This window comes from Spermophilus citellus, assembly GCF_964194105.1.
Source record: "Spermophilus citellus genome assembly, chromosome: 2".
Lineage (NCBI taxonomy): Eukaryota > Metazoa > Chordata > Mammalia > Rodentia > Sciuridae > Spermophilus > Spermophilus citellus.
In genome coordinates this window covers 182551932-182575389 of record NC_138183.1, presented here as the reverse complement: position 1 = coordinate 182575389, position 23458 = coordinate 182551932, and the positions used below count along the sequence as shown (strand labels likewise).

The following is a 23458-nucleotide window of genomic DNA, read 5'->3' as shown; positions in this document are numbered from 1 at the left end:
CTAATCACTTCACACATATTAACTCTTTTAATATCTACAACCACTGCAGCTGGTGAGTACTACTACTGTTCTTTTGCAGATCCCCAAACCATCATTTTCCCCATTTCTCAGATCTGAGATGCAGGTATATAATTTTCCCAAAGGTACACAAACTATAAACACAGCCAGCTCTCATGGGGTATAAAATTTAGTGTCAAACAAACCACTAGAATAAAGTGCTGAGTGTTAACATAAGTTTATCATAAAACAAAGTTTTTGAGGCAGCAGACAGCAAAGGAATTTAGGATTTAACAACATAGGAACATAGGAAGAGGTATTAATAACTGTGTAGGAGGTAGTTAGGGAAAAATATGGGAATAACTATTCCATCCCAAAAGAACAGAAAATCACAGCAGTCAAGAAAATGTACTTCCTCCAGAGTACAGAAAAGGAATATAAGATGACTAGAACAAAGATTATGAAAAAGTAAAGTTGAGGTCAGAGCTCTGGTTGGGAAGGGACTGGTATGCATGTTATTAAGGATGGACTTGCTCCTCAGGGTAGTGGGAATCATAAAAAAAAAATAAGCAGAGAAATATCAAAATTGTAACCTTGAGCCAGTTACTCTCTCTCTCTGAGCTTCATTTGCCTCATCTGGCAGGGGATGCACAGGGAGGGCATGACATAACACATATAACACTCATGGACAGCCTCTCATACAGAGCAGATTCTCAGAAATTTATATTCCTTTCTTTTCTTTTTTTCCTTGGTGACTGACTTTATCTGTGTAAATACTACCCAAGAAGACATGGTTATTTAAATTGCACAGGTCAGCATTTAGGATTTTCCTATGTAAGAGAGTTCACAGATACCCGCAGTATCTCGTTGTACACGGGATTCAAGGTTTTCTTCACCACCACTGTTTTCTTCTTGCCCATTTTGCCTTTGTCTGGTAACAAATAAGTCTTTACATATCTAAAAATAAGAAAAAATAGACAAGTAGGTCAGAGAAGATAAAAATGTTTCCACGTCTACTCCTAAAAACCACAATGACATTATTACCCTAGGTTCATATATGACTGCACATATGGTGCAACGCTACATCATGTACAACCAGAGAAATGAAAAGCTGTTCTACAATTGTGTATAATGAATCAAAATACATTCTGCTGTCATATATACCTAATTAAAATTAATTAATTAATTTTTAAAAACACAATGAAAACTGACAGCACATGGAGAAAAGTAGTAAGTACTAAATGTTCACAACAACACCTTTATAGTTAGATATTGAAAGGGATTTTAATGGAATAGATCACTTAATATTGTTTAAGTTTTGTTAAACATTTATTTTTTGGTTACAAGTGGACACAATACCTTTTTTTTTTTATTATTTTTATTCGGTGCTGAGGATCGAACCCAGTGCCTAACGCATGCTAGATGAGTGCTATACCTCTCAGCCACAACCCCAACCCTGTTTTGAAGGATTTTAAGGGAACTTTTCTGAATCTATTTTTGCCCTCTGGCCTCCCATCATGTACAGGGAAGGGGGAGTGCCTCTAAAATAGTGCTTAATTCTGTTGGTTAGTTTTCTATTGAGAAAAGGCTTTGGTGCTTCCAGTTTTTTGTTTGTTTTGGTTTTTGTTGTTATTGTTTTGTTTTTAAGTTTTTGTTTTTTGGGGAAAATTTAATTTTGACACACATCTAATTGAGCCAATTAAAAAAAATGAAGAGCATTGGGCCCCACTGTTTTTACACTAAAAATGAAAGAAAAAATATTGGGTTTGGCTCAGCACAATAATTAAGAACTAGACTTCTACAAAAGGATGAGTGGAGAATACCATCTGACTTTTGCAAATAAAATGAAATGCAATCAAACTTGTGATTTAAAATATGAATTAATAATTTTCTCTAAAGTTCTTCTGTAGGACTTAGTTTAAGTAATGGAAGCTATGTCATTCTAAAGTCTTAATTATTTTTTTACACCAAAGAACATTAAAAAATTTGAAAGTGTACTGGAAAGAGGGATTCAAGTTTTCATTCTTAATTTTGCTGCTATCTGAATTCACATATATGGGTTGTTTTCTCTATCCCTTATTTCCTTATCTATAATACGAATGAACTGGATAAGATGTCTTCAAAGGTTTCTTCCAACTTGAAACTTTTTGTGTTTCTCTGTGATTTTTATAATTTTAATGTTTGACATATAAGTTTATAAAGTAAATAAAACAGCATTTCTCTCCATCTTTTCAAATAGTCCTTTTAACACAGTCACACACAGACTCTTCTTTGATTCTTTTATTTTCTTCTTTATTCCTACAAGATTCAGTTTGAAAACTAAGAGAAAGTAGATGACTCCACGATGTACTTACGGGTCTGAACGTTGTTTTTTTACGTCTGCTGCTGCTAAGTCCTTACACTGGGCCACAAAAACATGCAGCTCTTTCAGTGAATCCACATAGTCAATTGCAAACTGAATGTTTCCTTTCACTTCCAGATTGCCAAAGTCTCCACTGTAAACACTCATCACACTGCCACTCACCTGAAAGCATCAGAAACATGCAGGGTTTGTCTCAGAGCAAAAACTATGGACATAATCCCTGCTTGGCATTATTTCTCCAGCTTATAGAAAGCAGTTAATTCAGCAGGGCGTAAGGACATATCAATACAGACAGCATGACATGATATACATGGTTAGGGTTTGTTTGTTTGTTTAAGTTGTTCCTAAAAGACATAGATTAAAAGTGAAATGCTAAGTTATTTACATGCTGGCTCATTTGAAAGGAGGGTGATTTCATGCTAGGTGGCATTCAGAGTTCCATTTTTAGGCATGCATAGTATTTAAAATGCTAAAGACAGAAAATGTGAGAAACTCTAGGTCCACAAATCACAATGACACATTGCTTAAATTTCCAAGGCACTGAAAAGGAATTTTATCCATCCACTGAATCTAGGAAAATGCTTACTGAGCCATGCACTTTTAGAGGTCAGAAAGGGTAGAAAATGGATGATTGATGAAAGGGGGTTTAAAGCCTTCCCAAGGGTATACATTAGATTATCAGCAGAAGATCAATTTAAATAGATTTCTTTAAAAAGCTTTCAGAAATGCAAGGCTAGTAAAAATTGAAGCAAAGCTTCCTTATTTGTTTAGCATACCTGGTAAGATATATGTTTGTGTATGTATATGATAAAAATATTTAGATAAGTATATCTCAATACACTTATATATGTATATTTCTATACTACATGCACATTCTATACTAAATGCACATACAGCTACTTCAGTGTATGTAAGAAGTTCTATGTAAAGTCAAATTCTCTCAAATCAAATCTAGGCAACTACACTTAGGGAGTTTTCATTTTATAACCCTTTCTGCAACTTTCTATAAGACAAAGGACACCTCTCCTTTTCTTTTATGTGAATCAGTATATTTATTAACAGGTTTATTAAAAAGATAAGTACAATTCTATGTCTGTAAACAATATATAAAAGCATATCTGATATAATGTTTTTATAATAGTTACCCCATTTGTTGCACAGAAAAATTTAGTGACTCATCTTCTTGGTAATTTAGGTTTATTTGTGAAGTACTTAAATCCAAAAACTTTTGTGCATTTATAATGGATATGAAATCCCTTGTGGATTAGAGAAAATGCTTGTGTCCTTACAGTCTAAGAACTACAATAGGAGGTCACTTTACAAAGCAGGCAAAGCAATGTTTAGAGCAGCAGAAAGATATTAACATGGAGCCTTTGGTTACATACAGAAGACAAGGACGTCATGCCAGAGGAGCTGCTAAGATTGGTTAAAGAGCTCGGGCTCTTCTTGTGTCTGCTGAGCTGGTAACTGCTTTCTGATGCTGTATCTGTTTCTCTGTCATCACTCTACAAAACATCATATAATATGCACAGTATTTAAATTAGGTATGAGTCAAGGGCAGAATCCCTGTTTAGACAGAAAGGATATCTTGATATCCACTGATCTATGACATTTCCCAAGGTTAAAGGATGCTAGCACTAATTGTGGAGGAATGGGATTCAAGAGGGAGTGGGTGGTCTATACTAGACCTCATCTAAGGAGGAGGGTAGTGTTTAGTTACCAGAATAATAAAGTGATATTTCCACCTGCACAGTGCTATAGAAGACAACACTGTTAGGAGCCTTCTTGTCACTTTTTAAATATTATATATTTATGTTTCTCAGGGAACTTTTTTCATAATTACCCAGACAATGAAAGGTCTAAGATATCCTATCAGTACACAATGTTAATTACTCTCATTTTTATTGTAGACTTAGCTTTAAAAATCAAATCTTTTTTTTACTTGAGATAATACTAAACTAGGAAAAAGAGATGCCAGACTGATCTATTTCAACTAAAATTTTAAACCACCCCTTATTATTTCTATAGTCTATTGTGCTTAACATTTTATTGCTATAGGAGAGCATATAAATATACATTCTACCTACATTAGAGCTTGACACATTTCTTAGAAAATTTAAAATACAGTAAGATACTTATTTTAATTATGTCCCAAGAAATATGTGCCTGGGACAAGAAAGTAGGAGTGCTAAATTTCATTATATTTATACCTAAAGTTTTTGGGTGGTAGCCTACAAAGTTTGTGATTCAGAATGAGCTCCTTTTGGGGTTAGAGAGCTTATAGAACAGTCCAAGAATTCCTGGGGTTATGGAGAGTAGTTAATTCATGCCAACATATTCCAGGACCATGCAATTATGTACAAATATAATATGAATGCCAATTCTAATGAAGATTAATAAAAGAGAGAAATAAAATAAATAACTTATATGGATGAGAAAAAATCCTTTCTAAAGGATTAAAAAAATCATACTTTTTAAATATCTCTGTTGTCACATTCTCTCCCCACATGCTGAATAACCATTTTCCTCTGTTATATCATATACTATGTTCTACCTAGATAATCAGATCATTAGTCAATTATTGGAAGGGTGGGACCTTGTTGTGTTGAACTGGATCGGTGATTTTCACACAAGTATGACTGATGCTAAGTCTCAAAGGGACAGTGGATAAAGAAGCAAAACCTGATTTCATCTCCACTTTTTTCTTTCTTTTTTAAAAATATTCAGTTCAACTCCATGTAGTTGGGAAGGTAAAATAATACAGTTCATCTAAAGCCCCAGAATATACAGAAGGGTGCCCAGGATGCATGCAATGGAACATGATTTATATGTTACCCAGAATTTTCCTTATATTCCATCTACTAATAGAATGCTTGATAATAAAGTCTTTTATTTCTGGCATGTTCAATACACAAACCCAAATCATTTGAAATTCTTTCTGTGTGGGGTTTTGAGACAGGTTAAAACTGAAGGGAAAAGAAAAGTATAAAAAACAGAAATTGATATAATTTATCTTTCAAATTGTTATATGATTCATTCCTATGACAAACTAAGATGAAAGCAGATTACAAAGGTATAAAACCACAGAACCTCCATTGGGTATTTACCATTAGCTTCCAGCTTATAAGTTAGTTCCAAAAAATTAATAGATTCTTCCCAAAGGAAACTGTAATGTGGGCTCTTAAGCATATGCAAGGGCTGAACATTTGCAGATACAGTTCATCTAAAGCCCCAGAATGGACAGAAGGGTGCACGGGATGCATGCGATGGAACATGATTTATATGTTACCCAGAATTTTCCTTATATTCCATCTACTAAGAGAATGCTTGACAATAAAGTCTTTTATTTCACCATCAGAAATCAGATCAAAGGCAAAAACAGCATACACCTTTAGCAGGTACTCACTATGTATCAGTAACTGTACTATATATTTTACTGCATTTAGGCCACTGATTCCCCACAATCTCGTGTGATAGGTACTGGGAAACCAGACTCAGAAAAACTAAAGAATTTGTCTTCTGATCACACAATATCAGAGGCAGGAATGGAAACATCTGACTCTAGACCTAAGACTCCCAACTACCTTACTACAAGAATGTGAGATCTTGGGGCTGGGTTTGTGGCTTAGTGGTAGAACACTCACCTAGCATTTGTGAGGCACTGGGTCCAATCCTCAGCACCTCATAAAAAAAATAACTAAAATAAAAATATTGTGTCCATCTAAAACTAAAAAAAAAAAAAATTTTAAAAGAAAGAATGTGGGATCTTCATTAAGTCAAAGCACCTGAGTTAAAGTCCTGGATCTATTTTTTTGTTGTTATATTCTGGCTTTGTTGTTGTTGTTTTAACTTTTTGTGGTGTTGGGGATTGAACCCAGGGCCTTGCGCATGCTAGACAATTACCCTACAATTGAGTTACCTAGGTCTACTTTTTAATAGCTATGGAATGTTGGGAAGGTGGCTTCACCTCTCTGAGGCTCTTTCCTCTTTATTAAGAGAGAGAAAATAGTACCTACCATGTACAGTTAGTGAGAGGTGAATGTCAGAATGCATATTACGTGCCTGATGCATACAATTGCTCAATGAATAGTGGATGATAATAGTCATGTTCTTACCAGAGATGGTAGTATACAGTTGTTATCAGCATGGGAATCAGATCTGGGCTCCAGAGTTTGGCAACCCCTTTCTGGCTGAGTAAGTTTACTTCATTTCTCTTGGTCTCAGTTTGCTCACCTATAAATTCTGGGGATACTGATGATGCCTACTTTTCAGGCTTGTTGGATGATTAAATGAAAAAATTAAGGTGAAGTCCCTGGCACCCTGTAGATGTTCCTGAAAGTTTGCTGCATCATTGTTACTTCATTATTTTAACAAATGCTTTCGAGGTAGTCTTACTATCTAGACTAAGCTTGCACAAACCAGCTTTAAGCTACAGAGGGGTAATTAATTCATGCCAACATATTTCTGTCTGGATATCGTATTTTGTACCTACTTTGAAACAGAAGTTACATTCCCAAATCTATGCAATCTGACTTCACTGACCAAAAAGAGTTACTGTTTGAGTCAACTGAGACACAGCTTGCCTTGTTCCAGGATCAACAACACTGCCTCCATTGACTTGGAAAACAAGGTCAGACCTGCTGACCTCTTAGGACTCTGCCACAGTACAATATAAACACAGTAACCTGGCTTTATTTTTCTGAAGGTGAAAAAGACAAACTTGCCTCATCTTGGAGAAATGCTGGAACAGACTTGCTCATCCTTTTGAATTTGTCAGGGTGGGAAAACAGATTATCTGGTTGTGAAGGCACTGTGGAAACTAAACAGCAGCATTTCAATTTCAAAATTATTCTTTCAATTATAAGATATTAGGTATAAGTTGAAAACACTTTTCTTTCATCTATGAATGGACACGTTTTGTAAAGGTTAAAAGCACAATAGTTCACATGCACAGGTTTATGAGGTAAGCAACATGCAATTTTTATAAATTATATATAGAGAGAGAACTAGCAAGGAGTTGAACCAAATACTAAATAAAAATTAATTTAAAAACATTACTTCTTATTGAATTGGAGCTGGACTTGAATTAAAGTATTATGTAGATATGAATTGGTTTTACTTATTTTCTCATATCAGAGCTTTGAAAACCAAGGGCTATAATTTATTGGTTCATCTCCTCAAGATCTACTATATTAATAACATGCTTAGGCTGAAAAACTATTTCATCTGGACAGTAAGGATCTTTGTACATACTCAATAATAAGAGTGTCCTTTTCTATTGAATGACTAAGAAGAGGTCTGTTTATTTAGTGATCATAAGGATTCCTTTAATAATAGTATTTATTACTCAATTATAAAAAAGTATAATTTTAAAATAATTGTTGCTTTAAATACAAATTATTTAGCCACTTTTGACTCAGAGAAGTCTCAATATTCAAGGCCAAGTGTAAATGGCTCAAGTTAGTATACTTTTAAGAATTTAATATGAAAATATAGCATATGTCTTCTTTCTAGATTTGGAACACACAATAAAAGGATCAATTCTAACCTGAATTTGCATATCTTTAGAAAACTATTTTCTTCTTTAAGAATCACAAGGTCTAAACTTTTCTATTGTTATACTGTATATTGTGTGCATGTATATGCAACAAATCCCATCATGCACCAATAAAAAAAAATGTGGGGGAGGCTGAGGGATATAGCTCAGTTGGTAGAGTGCTTACCTCACATGCACAAGGCCCTGGGTTCAAGCCCCAGCACAACAACAAAAAAAAAAAGTGGGGAGAAAAACCTTTCTTACAGAGAATCATAATTCTTATAATAAAAAAATTACAAGGCACTTGGTATAGCCTAACACATAGTAGGTTCTGTAAAAATGTTCTAAGCAAATTAACATTATATGATAGGGAATCTGTCATACTGTAAACCCCATACAAATGTATTAACTTGTATCATTAAGAGATATAAAAATAGAACTATATTTCTGTGTATAACTCAAAAGACATTTCTAAACATTCATCTCTAAACATTGTATAAACTCATCTTTAACTGAAAGAAATCCAATGGAAAAAACTGAAAAAAAACTTATTCACATATCAGTTCTCAATTAACCTTAGACTTGCAAAGGACAATGTAAAACAAAATCCATTCACAATGTCTTATAAAATATCTACTTTAATCACTTCCCATTAAACAATTTGTGTGTGTGTTCTAGGGTGAATTATAATGATAGTAGTATAAGATGAGGTCACACAGTATGGTTCAATGAGAATATAAAAACTTTTTCATTATAACAACACTGCTTCTGATGTTTTCAAGGTATATTGTTGCATGATGCTCTGCGGGTCAAACTCAATTATACTCACTAATCAAATGTAGTCAATTTTACATTTATGGTCTCTTTAATTATTTAGGTTTTGATCATATGTCTGATCTTGTCTTATGGCAAGTATATATATATATTTTTTTTACTAGTGAAAAGATACTAAAAGTAATTTTGGAGAATATTACCAAAAATAGAAATTAATTGACCCAGAGTCCAGCATGCAATTTGTCTATTTGCCTTGACTAATAACTAAGCCAATTAGGAGGTCATGTATGAACATATATCATGTGTCTACATATGTCTTGCTTTCATTCCTCAGACTAAATATTGAACAAAACAAAGAAAGATAAAGTCAGATGCCCAAACCTATGCAAGTTCCAGATCAAAAGCAACTAGAAAAACCTCTTCATCCAACACCTCTTAAAGGGCATAAGTCTTGTTTTGTCTGCAATAGCTAGAGAGAGAGCAGATACTCACAAGGGCCAGGCCTGGATTGTCTTCTTTCCTAGGCAGTGCTTAAGAATTTGTCAAGTCATGTGCCAAAGCTCAGCGCCTTCACTGCTGGCAGGAAGACCTCATGAGCAAAGTTTCAGATTTCATGCTAGATGTCACTGACTTCTTGCATCAGCACATCATTTCTCTACCAAATGGCTCCTTCATTTAGCTGCTTTCCTTTTAAGGCCTATTAGTACATCCAACGGATGTTGGGAAATTATAATTATTAAAAATGCTGTGGACCCAAGGGCAGGCATGTGTCATTATCTTCATAATTCCATAGCCTAGGTTTATAAAACCAATTGAAACTAGGGAGCTAAGGAATCACACATGCATAGCTGCATGCTTTGCGAGGCCCCTAAAACATCTTTTAATGCAACATCTGTCCTTAAGCCAGTAATCATAGCTAAGTAGTGTAACCTTAAAATTGAACAGAAAAGAGGGAACAAACATTACCTTTGCTTAGTAGTGGACACTGATTAGTGGATGGACATTAGTTGCCACAAGAATACATTTATTTCTTTTTTTTTTTTTTTTAATACTTTATTTATCTTTATGTGGTGCCGAGGATCGAACCCAGGGCCTTGCCCTTGGTAGGCAAGGGTTCTACCGCTAAGCCACAACCCCAGCCCAAGAATACATTTATTTCTTAGGCTCAGATATTCACTTGACCTTTAACATTGAATATTTATTGTTCAAATCCAGTTTTGAACCTGAGTTTAAACCCTGGATGTAATAAAATTTGCTTTTATAGATATGTAAAAAGGCATATACAACCATACTACATACATATGAACTGTATAGTTTTTGGGGGGGTCCAAATAAGTAATAAATCACTTAATTACTACAGTCTTATATAGAGAATGCAAGAAATGAATACTCAAGACCTCACTGTAACATAAAAGTCAACTGAAATCAAAAGTGCCAATTTGACTCTAAGCAAAGACTCAAGGATCAGATAAACTGACAAAAGTCAATAATACTCAGTAATAGCAATAGCTATACACACACACACACACACACACACACACACACACATATTTTAACACTTAAATCTCCCTCAATATAACCACAGATTATTCTTTCAACATAGACAGTAGTAAAATGTTTTTAACAAACCCTTATTGAAATGAAATAGTTTTACAAGCTGTGGGAGTTTAGCAATAATAAATGCTTTGTTATTAATGGGTTAGTTCTTTCAGTATATTTAACACTATGTGGAATGCAACATTTAGTAATTTGAGAAAGATCCCGCTACTCACTTCCTGGTATGCATTCATTTGTATCTTGTTCCTTATCTGCTTTTTGATCTACTCAGAAGAGTAACATTGAGAATAAATACCATTTTAACAGAAGAATTAAACAGACATGAAAGTAAAGCTCAAATATCATTTTCACAACTGAAATTGGAGAATACACGGCAGGTTCTCAGCTTGCTTTCCATCTGTATCCCAGTGTGATGCTTCATTAGTCTCTTTAAGGTTTCCTTTTCAACTAAAAATCTAACATCCAGCATAGGTGATATGAAGCCTTTTCTGCTGATTTGCTAGCCACAGCAAAGAAATGGGAAGGAGCACTGAACTAGGAGCAATGAAGCTGAGATTTTATTCCCTGCCCTTCCCCTTTCTGACTAGCTACAGGAGCTTAGAAAAGTCACCTAGTTTTTCTGAGCTTTTCTTATCTGCAAAATGAAGATTAAAATCCTTATCCCACCTGCTTCAATGAGATTGTTAAAAATAAGAAAAACAAATCTATTTACATAAGAGTAAGGAATGACTTCGAGGAGCTCTATTGCTACATTTTGTATAGGAAAACTCATTGAGTATGCATTTTTATGATTACAGTAAGAACAATTTACAAAAATAAAAAAAGCATAAAATAAAAATTGTACATTTGCATAAATTCTGAACTATAAAAATCAGACTCATTTCTATCTCCCCCCGACCCAGGCACTATTACCTTATTTATTTTATAACTGAACTAAGTAATACATAACCCATTGATAAGCTTCAAGATCTTCTAGCTCCTTAATATTCAGAATCAATTCTAAACCCTCAGTCTGTACTATTTACATAAGCTGAGATAGGCTTCCCCACCCTTGTTCTGGGGCCCTTTCCTCTGAACTTAAGTCTTAACCATTTGTACACAAAGAGAGCTAAATGCTGAGCCTTGAGCATTAAATATAGGAATAACCTAACCCAGGAACCCACCCCCTCTTCTTGCCTTCAAAAGAAGTTCTGCAAATCAGAGTCACAAAAATCAGCTCATATGCATAGAAATATAATTTCATATTTACAGAAACCCTTGCTCCCCAAGGGTCTCTGATGAAATCCTTAAAATGGTTTCACCAGCAGAAGCCATAAAAATACAAATAGTGTTAAATGCACAAAGTCAGAACCATTTTTATAATAACTTAGGCACTATTCGCCACATAGTGGTAAATGACGTTCTTCTATTTATCCAACAGTTGCGTCTGAGTAACTGCACAAATCACCCCAGAACTTAATACACAAACAGACATGCAAATACATAAAGATATTTACCATCTTCAGCACTACGTACTAGTTCTTCTGGTAGATTATCTACTTTTCCTTGATCTGTTCAGGAGAGATTAATAAATGGTTAACGAGACTGCCCCTTAGAAAAAGAACAATGAGATTGTCCCTGGAAGCTCCCGGAGTTGGAAGCAATTAGTCAAGATGCGGTGAGGGGTGCAACCAAGATGTCTTCCCAAAATACTTTCTCTTTAGATTAGCTACTTGAGCCAGTGCCATAGCAGGAGCTCCCATTTCAGCCCGGATGCAGCACACATCAGCACACTGCTGCACACCGACTCCCAAGGGTTAGAGGGTTAGCTCAGAGCAAGCAATTGGCTGACAGCAGGAGAAAGCACGGGGCTGCAACAGCCTCTCTATTCTTCTGGAAAGGGTAAGATGCTGGCCATGACTAACACCTCCCCAAATCTATGGTCATTAACAAATATTTGTGTGTATGCATCATCGTTTGCATATGCCTCTGGGAGGCTTGCTTGGGAAGTCAACTGAAGAGATGTAACTGGGGACCAGCTGCTAAGTGGAATTTTGGCAGGCTAGTGTGAGAGTGGGTATCGGTATTTGGAAGGGAGCCTGCAGGAATACCCGTCAGCTGATGGTGATTTTTTTTTTAACCCTACACATTCCTGAATACTTTAAAGCTGCACCATGGAAATAGCTCCATGCTTCAGAGACAAAGAGGTTTGCTAAACTGAACGATTGTCACTGAGGTTTTTTTCTTCAAGGCCTATCACTGACATAAGGAAGAACAATTAAGGCTGTCCAACAAAGGATGGGACTGCCTTCTCTGGAAGCATCCAGGCGGATATGGGGGTTGACCACCTGTTGAGGAGGCATTAGAGGGAATTCCTGCATGGGGGTGGTGGGGGGGAACGTTGAAATGGGTGACCTTTAAGGTCCCTCCCAAACCTAAGATTCTAAAATCCTTGGGAGGGTTAGCTCTACCTTCCAAATTGGGGACATTTTCTAGATCCCTGGAAATCTCTGAATTTTAGAAATTTAGTGAAGTTTCTTTTTCAGTTTTCTTTCAAAACTCTGACTACTTAGTCTCAACTGAAGGTGTTAAAATATATAATAAACCCAATGGTCAATTATCAATCAATTAATTTGGCAGTGGTTAACTTTTAATCAATTTTTCGTTATAACCATGTGAAATCCCACAGGTATATCTTTAGCTTTAAAAGGGTAAGAACCAAACCCCTAGAAGTCATAGTTCCACTTGTCTGGCACATGGATCCCTATGGATGTTATGTTTTCTGTTAGTACAGAAGAAATCCTTCACCAATTAAAGCAGCAGTCAGTGGGGAATAGTGTACCTAACATGTTAGGTAGTCTTTTGGTTTATAGACCCAATATCCAACAGAAATGTGGGAATAGAAAAGAAGGAATAAGCTGGGTATGGTGGTACATGCTGAGACAGGAGGATCATGTGATCAAGTTCAAAGATAGCCTCAGCAATGTAGCAAGGGTCTGAACGACAGCAAGACCCCGTCTCAAATTTAAAAAATAAAATAAAGGGCTGGGGGCTGGGGATGTAGCTCAGGGGTAAAACATCCCTCGGTTCAAGCCCTAGTACCAGAGAAAGAGAGAGAGAAATCCTTGAAGCCAGGGACTAATTCAGACCCATATCATGCAAAATTCATTAGACACCTAACACTGTCACATATAATATTATCACTTCACAAATGTTAGTGACAGTTATCTTTTGAGTCCCAGGTCTGCTGTGTGATACTAAGCAAGCTATTTTACCTCTCTGAGCTTCATATTCTTTTTCTATAAAGTGGGGATAACAATTATTCATCTCTCATAGAGCGCTTGTATTGGTTAAATGAATTAATACATGTGGAATTCTTAGAAAATTTTTGGCACATAATATTCAATAGATGTTAGCTATTACTATTATTCCATTATTGCTACTAGCTGCCACGATGCTTTAAAACACTGTACTTGAGTAAACACTCAAACTGGGATGCTTTGATTCAAGGAAACGTAGTAGTGTAGGAACCAAACCTCATGCATTATTTTTGAAAGCAGTGTTCTGGACACTTAAGAGTGAGTCTCTGATTCAGTACACTTGGGGAAGGTTATTCCCATCTGTCAACCCCTGTATTAGGAGTTTCAGTGCACGTCAACATGCAGTCAGGCCACAGAACAGCACATAAGCACTTTTAAGCTTAGATGGAGCATGAACAGTGGGGCAAACTTTATTCTCACTTGATAAATCTGATGAAATGTCTTCTAGACTTTTGGAAGGCATTTTCCTAGCAGCACTCCTTTCCAAAGCTTTCAAAACAGGACTGGGTTCTTCTTCTGAACCTGTTATAAGACAAAACCGATGAACACTGCACAATACAAAAGAAAAAACAAACTTTAAATAATGAATGGACATTGAAATGGTGGGTTCAAAAGAGAAATTATGGCATAAGCCTCCCTACTTTTATTTGTTCTACCAAGCAACTATTTAATAGAAGAAAAAATTAAATTTTTCCACTACTAATATTCCTTTAAATTTTTTTCTTCATTGAGAAATATTTGCAAACATAAATCATATAGAAACAAGATCAGCACATTGATCTCCTAATTGTTTACACTTTTATTTTAGGCACACGATTTATTTTGTCCAGACTTTGAATCTTCCAGCCGCAAAATGATTTTAAAAGCATTTTAAAAATTAGCCTGGCGCTGTGGTGCACACCTACAATCCCAGGGACTCAGGAGGCTGAGGCAGGAGAATTGCAAGTTTTAAAGCCAGCCTCAGCAGTTTAGCGAGGCACTTAGTAACACAGTGAGAACCTGTCTCTAAATAAAATATAAAAAAGGTCTGGGGATGAGCCTCAGTGGTTAAGCACCTCTGGGTGTAATCCCTGCTACCAAAAAAAAAAAAAAAAAAGGGCTGAAAACCATGAAACCATGGAGGGCAGGATTTAGAGATTTAACTCTGTATGCAAATGGGTACACAAATGAGGGACTTATCCAGTTCAACAACTCAACAACTATAGGTTTTCTGGATTTTATAATTTAATAAAATTTCAAATAAAATGTTGGTAAATAAGTGGGGAAGTCAACTTTTTATTTAACTAAGGCATTTTAAAAGGGAAGATGAAATTCTATCCTTTACTAATGGCTTCATTTTGTAAAATAAAGACATTTTAGAACAGAGAGGGGGAAAAAGGGCATATTTTTAGACTAAGAATAGTCCTGAAATTAAATACATATCACTTTACCAGAAAAAGTCTCAGTATTATCATTTCTTTTTTTTCTTTCCATTTTAACAGTGAAAAACCTCCATCCTTGATAGTCCTGGTCTTAATACTGACATTTATCACTGTCTATACTCAGTGCCTAAAACTGTGGCTGAAAAAAGGCACTTCAAAAATATTTGCTGAATCAATGAATGAATGATTCAATTAATGAATCAATGAGTTTAAGAATCACTTCTCTAAAAAAAATAATTTCCTGAAATGCATTCCAGCTCTGCCTAACATTGATACGCCTTCCACAGCAAATAGATTCTAAAAATGAACAAGATTTGAGATGTTCTTTGTTCAAATTTAAGAGGTTTCTTATTGCAAAGCTTCTCGGAGATTTTGACAAGCTAATAAAATACATAATTTCCCAGCATTTCCAAAAGTATTTGACCATGGAAAATTTCTTTTCCCTAAAGGAACTTATTGAGGTATTGGTTGGTTAAGAGCTTGGCCACAAGTCAAACATGTTAGTTTGTTCAGCAAAATTAGGGTGGTTTTGTAGTAAGGTTCCTACCCAAATCTTACCTACACACTTTCCAGTTTGTTATAAAACAATAATTTAGGTCAAAGGATATAAAGCCATGACTATACCATCGTACACCTCTTACTTGGCATTTAATTTTAAAATATCTTCTCTGGGCTCTGTCTGGGTGATAATTTAATATCACCTATTTTTTTCTTAGGCTTTTTGATATTCACTTAATGACATTGGTGCTCTATAAATCTGGCTAGAAATATTAGGTGATAGTCTTTTAAGTGCAGATTTGCAAGCCTCCTAAGGGTCAGTTTACCCTAGAAACTCAAAGGGCAGTTTATTAAGAGAATACCCAACAAGGTTAACATGCTGAATTTATTACATGTTTGTTTTTAGAGACTAGCATTTCATTTTTTTAAAAAAAACAGTAATATTTGTTAAATGGGCTTCAATTTAACTAATTAGGATTAAAAGTAGATCTTTAGTCAGTGTTCAAGGAGTGATGCTACATCTGCTTACAAAGGAACTCAAATCTCAAAAGTCAGCCACTCAGTAGAGCTTATCTAGTTTCTATTAAACCACAAGGGGGGCTGGGGTTGCGGCTCAGAGGTAGAGCGCTCGCCTACCATGCGTGAGGCACCGGGGTTCGATCCTCAGCACCACATAAAAATAAAATAAAGATATTGTGTCCACCTATAACTAAAAAAATAAATATTAAAAAAAAGCACAAGGAAGGTGATGAATACCAGCTGTGCATTTGGTTGAAATGTCCCAGCCAGAGAGCATTCTCTATCATTTCATCACTTGAATCAGGTTAACTACTTATTCCAATGTGCTCTGGGGTTTCCCTACTAAAATATTTAGCCCAAGAGTTGGTGAGAATAGAAAACTGAGACAAGTCTTCTTTATAGCCTGGATGAAACCAGCACTTAGATGAATTTTGTGATCCAATAAGACTTTAGCAATTCAGTCAAGGCTAAAGCCAAATAAATGCAGCTGCCAAGCCATGACTTTAGGTGGAATCAGGTGAAGTCATCTGACCAAAGTCATATTTTAGAAGGTGAAGTTTTTGCAGATAATTGAAAATGACAGGGAGAGGACAGCGACCAAAACACTGCAGCACAAAGTATCTGAGGGAAGGAAAGGCCCAGCCTTGCACTTCATCCCTGATATTTAGCCACACCTACAGGAAAATGTTACTCTTAAATGGGAAATTTGTGCCCAGTTCATTATTTTTTGTGGTTTTTTTTTACAACTCTTACTAGAAACTTCTATTAGGATTGTCAATTAAGAAATTATAATTATTTCCAGGAGGAAGACTAATTTAAATGTTTTAAAGATGATTTCTAAACCCCAAATATTATTTTAAAAATGTTGGAGACCTAAGAATTCTATAGGTAGATTAATGAGAACCAAGGATAGGCTCTGGAACACAAGCTTATAGGAAAGCTGTTTCTATGTAATCCATTTGAATAAAGAACCAAAGTGACAAAAAGAATTTAGTGCCATTTAGAAGTGTCAAGTTAATAAAAAAATGTTTTAAAGTCATCCTTTACATCAGTATTCCATAAAGCAGATTTATCATGGGTTAAAAATTCAAAAATGCTTACTGGAAGTATTTCTCCAGCTTTCTGCATTAGAACCCGTGTTTCCATCTGAAAAATCAGAGTCAGAGAAACCTTCTTTTTCTTGCTTCTTGACTTGTCTCTTATATGGTGATGTTAGCATCAATTCAACTTTACTTATTTTTGTAGGGTTTTCTTTCTTTGTCAAGAGAGAAACAGGTTGCTCACTTTTAGATACACTTGCTTTAGGAGCCTCCTCAAAGCCAGGTTCCTGAAAAGTCCCTAGTTCCCCTGCAACATCACTTTTGTTGTCCCTGTCCTCTGGGGAGCTTATTGTTCTAATGGTCTCTATTTCATGGTCCACATAAAGTGGTGGGGTTCCAGGGATCTCAACCCCACTTGCAGAACCACAAAGAACAACTGATGAATCACTCACAACTTCATCTCCTCCCAATACTTTAACAATTGGTTTGACTTGAGATTCCAAACCATTGCTTCTACCCTTCATTTCAGAGGCTCTTGGTTCTGCCCAGAACCCAGACTTCTCTGACTGTGAGGGCTCTTCCTCAGGAATTTCTTCCTTTACTGATACCTGGAGCCAATGAGGTGGAGCTTCAGATATTTCTTTAACAAGTTTTTCAAACCCAATATCAAAAGCACTCTCAGTTATTGATGGAACCTCAGCCTTTACAACAGTTTCTTCTATTTCCTTGGGATGGAATTTGGAAGCAGCTTGCCTGGGTGCCTCAGTACTACCTAGTAAGTCTGCTGGAGAGTGTGTCCCTGTATCCTTTTCATATCTTGAAGGGGAGGTTTCTAGTGTTTCCTTGTGGAGCTTTTCTAAGCCAGCACTGAATTCAAGGAACTCTGATTTGGGTTTAATAATTGTTTCTCTCACAATTTCTGCCACTTCCTGAGGTAAGTCTTTGTCATATTGTGCCAGAATGGAAACAGATGAGCTACGGAGCTGTTCCGACTCAGATAGCTGTTCAGATATCTGAGTGGTCAAATGAGATCCAACTTCATGAGTTTTATCAGGAACTACAGTGAAGGAATAAAAATCTTTTGTGTCTGGAATGATGGTGTCCATGGTAGCCCACAGTGGGATTGCACCCAGGGAATTTGGGGAGCTGCCCACTGCCTGTACTCCTTCAGGAAATTCTGCTTTCACTTCTTCAGAACCTACTTCCCTTGCAGAATTACTCATCCAAGCTTCTCTAAGTAGCTTCTTTAATACAGCATTTACATCATTCATTGGAGGTTTAGATGGAAGAATGACTCTCTCTACAGTCTCTGAAATTTCCCTTTGAGAAGGCAATGCTCTATCCTGGGGAGCAAAATGAGCATCCCAGGAAAAAGGCATGTCTTGTGGAGAGTTGGCCACATCCTCAAAAGAACCCTTTCTGTGAAGATGGGAAGGCTGATGCAATGGAGGAGAACTTTCTGCACCCATCTGAAGCAAGTTATCTGTGTTGAACTGAAATTCGACACTTTCAGCTTTCTGGGTGAGAGCCGTATTTCCCAAAGTTTCAAAGCCCTCTGATGAAGGAGCTATTATCTCTCTCTGACAGCCTTTCAGTTTTATCCCCTTTTCAAAAGATCTATCCTCTTCAAGCTGAAGGTCAGTTCCAGTGGTAAGGGGTTCTAACTTGGTTTGCAAGGGTGAGTGTGATATTCCAGTTGCTTCCTTCAGGAGTTTGTCTAGACTAGCAGCCAAAGTATTTTGTTTGACCTTTGGAGGCATCACTGTTTTATCTACATGCTCATCAATGATCTCTTTAGGTCCTTTGGCTTCTTTCTCATCATCAGCAAAATCTGTATTTTGAAGCCAGTTCCTATCTTCAGAAATACCTGGTTTGAGTATTTGTTTTCCATGAGCTTCTCTACCAGAAGGTTGAATTGCTGGTGATGAACCTTCTGAAACCAACTTCTGTACACTGTCACTAAAAGTGTCTCTGCAGTCTTCAGATAAAACATGTGCTTTCACTATGGATTCCTGAATCTCTTGATCTAAGTAATCCTTTGCTTCCTTAAATACTGGAGTACCAAAGCATTCCATATTATTTTCCATATTTTCCTTTGATGACTCATTTTCTGCTGAATGATGAATGGACTTTCCAGGTGGCCTCGATGGAAATCTGGCTTCATTTGGTAGCACCTGGAGTATACATTTTGAATTTAATTTCTCCATTTCCCCTCTTGGCATAACAGAGAGCACCTCTATTTGGTGGGTATTTCTTCCTGATGATTTAATGTCACTGAATTCCTTGCATTTCTGGCTAGTTAAAGACACAGGATTTTTTTGGCTTATTATAGAACTCTTCTCAGAATTATTCTTATTGTTTGGATTAGCTCCTAAGTCCCAAAACTTTCTCAAATTCTCAAACTGAGAATGATTATAAACCTGTTCTGTATTGGGTTCATCCATTCGTTCTTTTAGGGACATAATTTTAAAGTTAGCATTTGATTCACCAATTGGAAATCTGTCTTTCTCCAAAGAAGTGTGTATTTCATTCCCAATATTTGAGGGATGTTGCAATGCTGGTAAAGTAATGTCTCTTCTAGAATGCAAACTGTCTTCCTCTAGCAGACTTTTTATATGCTTGTTTGTCTTATTCTGAAACAGTGACATTTTATTTGATTGGTCAGCTGAAGGATGGTGTTTCAACAGACCTGATATTTGGGGACTGGTCTCTTTAGGCTTATTTGAGGAATGAAAACTGGAGAGATGGGATGCTTGATCATCCTCATCAAAGACTACTCGTTTCGCAGTGAACTGACCATATTCACTCTGGTCTGTAGATAAACTGTCCATGAATATATCCTGTGATCTCACAGGCTGGTTTGCTTTAGCAGTGGATTGTTCCTGGCTACATGAAGATGTGGGTTCTTCATAAGTTAACTCAGCAGCAGCTCTCTCTCCTTCCCAAAAGGATATTCTGTCACTCACTCTTTTGTATTTCTCTCTTTGCACTTGGTTCTTGGGAACCTCATTAGCTTCTTGCTGTAAGTGAACCTCAGGCTTTTTGGAAGGAGCTCTACTGTTGGCAATCCCAGGTAGCAACTCCCTATTCTCTGTCTCTAAGGAAGCTTTCAGGATGGAAGTATTTCCTTCTTTGCTCTTTCTCTCTGCTTTCACATCATCTTTCAAATTTGGTTCCTGGACAATTGCTGAAGAGTCAAAATCTACTTTGGAGTTTCCTGTATATTTTTCATGAACATGAAGCTTGAGTTCTTCTTTACCTAAGCTGCCAATATTCTTAGTGTTACATGAAACTTGGACTTCTGCATTGGATTCTTTCAGAACACTGTAGGGGCAGTTATTGGTTGGGAGAGGTACCCCATTTCCTTCTTCTGTGCTTTTTGATCTTTGGCTATTGTCCATATTTTTACTCCCTTGACTTGAGGTACCATAACTTGCAAATGGCTGTGGTATAACTGGACCTTCCTTCGGGGTATCTTGTTGGGACAAATTCATAGATTTGGGTCTGATATTTATAGCATTATCTTGGAAATGTTCAGAAACCAACATATCTCCATCTTCCTGTAATGTTGAATCAAATTTCACAGGCTTCAATTTAACTTTAGTGAATGATAGTGCCTTTAAATCATTTTCTTTTAGACTGGTGTCATCTGTCACCATGGCAATAGCAACCTGCGACTTTGAGTCTGTTTTACCCTTGGGTTCTATTCCTCTGGGATGTTGGAAGGATGACTTACTGTCGTCTGAATGAGAACTTCGGTTAAACCAGTCTAGAACTTTAGTTATGGAATCGTCAGTTGTCTTCTTGATCTCAGTGGCATATGGACCAGAGCGTGAGGATGTCTTAGCTTTCAGAGTCGCAAGAAGAGGGAGCTTACCTTGCTGATGGTCTCTAGAACTGCAATCTGGCACCTGAGATGGTTCAGGTTCAACACAATGAGACAGTTCATCTGCAACATAGAAATGCTTTTCTAAATAAGAAAAAGCATGCCAAAGAATGATTGTCAATCACTTATCTTTTTAAAAATGCACTTTTTATTTGCACTTTGTACACTGATAGCAGCTGTCAGAGGCTATAAGTCATCCTAATTAAAGTATTCTACCAAAGGTGCCCACTGACAGTAAAGAAAGGCAAAGATAGACCCCTGGAAGTATGTGTGTGGACCTAATTGGGAAATTTCTTTGAAGTCATTGGCTTATTTTAAAAATTCATGTGAATTTTACATTCTGATCCATGTTATACTTTAAATATTAATTTTCTCCTACTCTCAAATCTTTGTATAGAACTGGCAGTCCAGGAAGATACACCATGCTGATTTAATGACTTTACTTATTTCCTGGCACACTGTCATAAGCCCTAGAGGGCTCTTAAACCCAAGTTTAAGGACCTCAGATTTACATAATTTCAGAAGCTAGAAAAACAGCTTTCAAGTAAGTCTAAACAATAAATTCCCTCCAGAATTTCTGAATAATAAAGTGAGAATATTTCCATTCCTGAGCCTTACTCCTAATACACCAAACAAGAAACTCTGAAAATAGGGCCTGCTGTGTTAATGATTATTTTGCACAGTAGAGTTTAAGAATCCTGATCTCAACAGGCCTCTCCATTCTGCCCCATATTCTAGCATTTGTAAGTCAAAAGTTATTCCTGAGTCAAATAATTCAAAGTAAGGATTGACAGATAATATGATCTCTACCTGCTTCCTGGTTATCAGCTAACCAATTGCTAGAAGGCTAGAGAAGGATATTTATGTTCTTTCTAAGCTATCAGGAAAGCAGAGTCCTTTCTGAGCCTTAATCAAAAGGCACATAGTACATTTGGATGAGGGAACTCAGGCGTTTCATTAAGACTCATTAGGCAATTTGTCAAGACTGTAGTCAAGGCTCAGATATTTAAGCACTTATCCTCTTCCTTAAAACACTAAGCTATGCAATATGTGTGAATATTCCTAAAAATTATGTAAGCTGAAATTTTATGAAGTCAGCTACATTTCAAATGCATTAAAAGACATGTCAGATAATAGAATTCTGTCTTTAATTTTAATCATCAGCCCCTAGCTATATGTAAAAAGGACAGAGAGTTTGTACAACAGTTGGCATATAGTAGATATTGATTTTCTTTCTACGTACCCATTGTATTATTATTTGTCATTAGGAAGTCCCTTTGGGAAAATCTTTAAGAATTCTATTTGTTTACAGACTATTTAAGGATGATGAAAAATATTTGTGATATTAGTGAAAAAAGAATTCTCAGCCATACAAACCTAAATTATACCTAAACATTTTTGGGAGGCTCCAATACTAGATGTTGGCAATAGTTAATGCTAGATGATGACATCACAGGTCAGGTGCTTTTTATAATTCTGTGTGCATTTCTTCTGAAATATTTTACAATGAAAGTTATTACTTTAAAAATAAGAAAAGTTCATTTAAAAATCCAGTGCCAGGTAATGTTTTGCTTCCTTTAGGAATTCTTTTGTTTTTTTCCAGAGTGAAAATGAGTATGATATTGACAGTTTGAACTTCAGAGCTAATTTCAAATCTTTATTATTTACACACTTAAGAGTTTACCTTTTTTCTTTTTTCTTGGGCCTAATTTTTTTTTTATATTCCAGTATTCACTACTATACATCTTTGTAGAAAGCCAAAAGGGAAAAAGGAGGATATTAATGAGTAGCATAACTGTTTATAAGCACTCTTTGAGACCAGAAGGGCTGTCAATCTATCTGGGTTTAGCTGATGACATTCTCCTCCCAAATTTAATGGTCAGTGGGATTTAAAAATCAAAGCATAAATAAGTAAATACAAAAATTTATGATAGTTTATGAGAAAGAAAATGCAATTTCAAAAACATAAAAGGTTTACCAATTTTTTTCTATCAGTTATAATAAAAGGAAATATTGCCAAAGGAAATGTTTTCACCCTTTGAATGATTTGTGTAAATATACAATTATTTCATAATGTTTGGTCAAATGTTAGTAATTTCCTTCAATATGAGTTGTCTTATTTCTTGAAGAAGGTCTTGCTACCAAAAAAAAAAAAATTGTGTGTATAGATGATTTTAAATGTCCAAGAAGGAATGAAACCTGAATGTGTATGAAAATTGCTGGGCTCAGCAAAAGTGAGCCAGGGCTAACCTGATACTAATAAGAAAGAAGGACAGCAACTGAGTTAGAAACTTGAATGTTGGATTATAACTATGCCTGACTACAAAAAAAAAAAAAATTACCACAGAGTTGGATGCATACTTATGGGATATGAGAGAGATAATACAGCATTATTTTTCCCACTGTTTTCTGTTTTTTAAAAAGTAACAATTACGAAGTAATCATGTAGTTATAAGAAAGTACTTTGGGGTACCCCCTGAGAGGAGTCAGGTCTTCAAGAGAGGGATGGTTAGCAGGAAAGCCGAGTTGCACCTTCCTTGTCTCTAATTTACACTGCCTAAGGAGAAAG

The 23458-nt window shown here is 36.0% G+C and overlaps 1 protein-coding gene across 15 annotated transcripts in view; it reads right to left on the bottom strand.

Moving 5' to 3' along the window:
• Positions 1-23458, bottom strand: part of SYTL2 (synaptotagmin like 2) — a 104504-nt gene that overhangs the window by 10949 nt on the left and 70097 nt on the right. For 2 of the 15 annotated variants that reach the window (XM_081282112.1, XM_081282105.1), the window contains 8 exons: positions 17065-20952; positions 13946-14047; positions 11723-11776; positions 10442-10492; positions 7084-7178; positions 3745-3864; positions 2352-2521; positions 852-954 (listed from right to left, as the gene is read on the bottom strand). In XM_081282112.1, the coding sequence (XP_081138238.1) occupies positions 852-954; positions 2352-2521; positions 3745-3864; positions 7084-7178; positions 10442-10492; positions 11723-11776; positions 13946-14047; positions 17065-20952 (4583 nt within the window). Of the gene's footprint in view, positions 1-851; positions 955-2351; positions 2522-3744; positions 3865-7083; positions 7179-9161; positions 9333-10441; positions 10493-11722; positions 12222-13945; positions 14048-17064; positions 20974-23458 lie in introns of those variants that run through there. The other 13 variants (XM_081282117.1, XM_081282113.1, XM_081282118.1 and 10 more) reach the window with 13 other exon arrangements.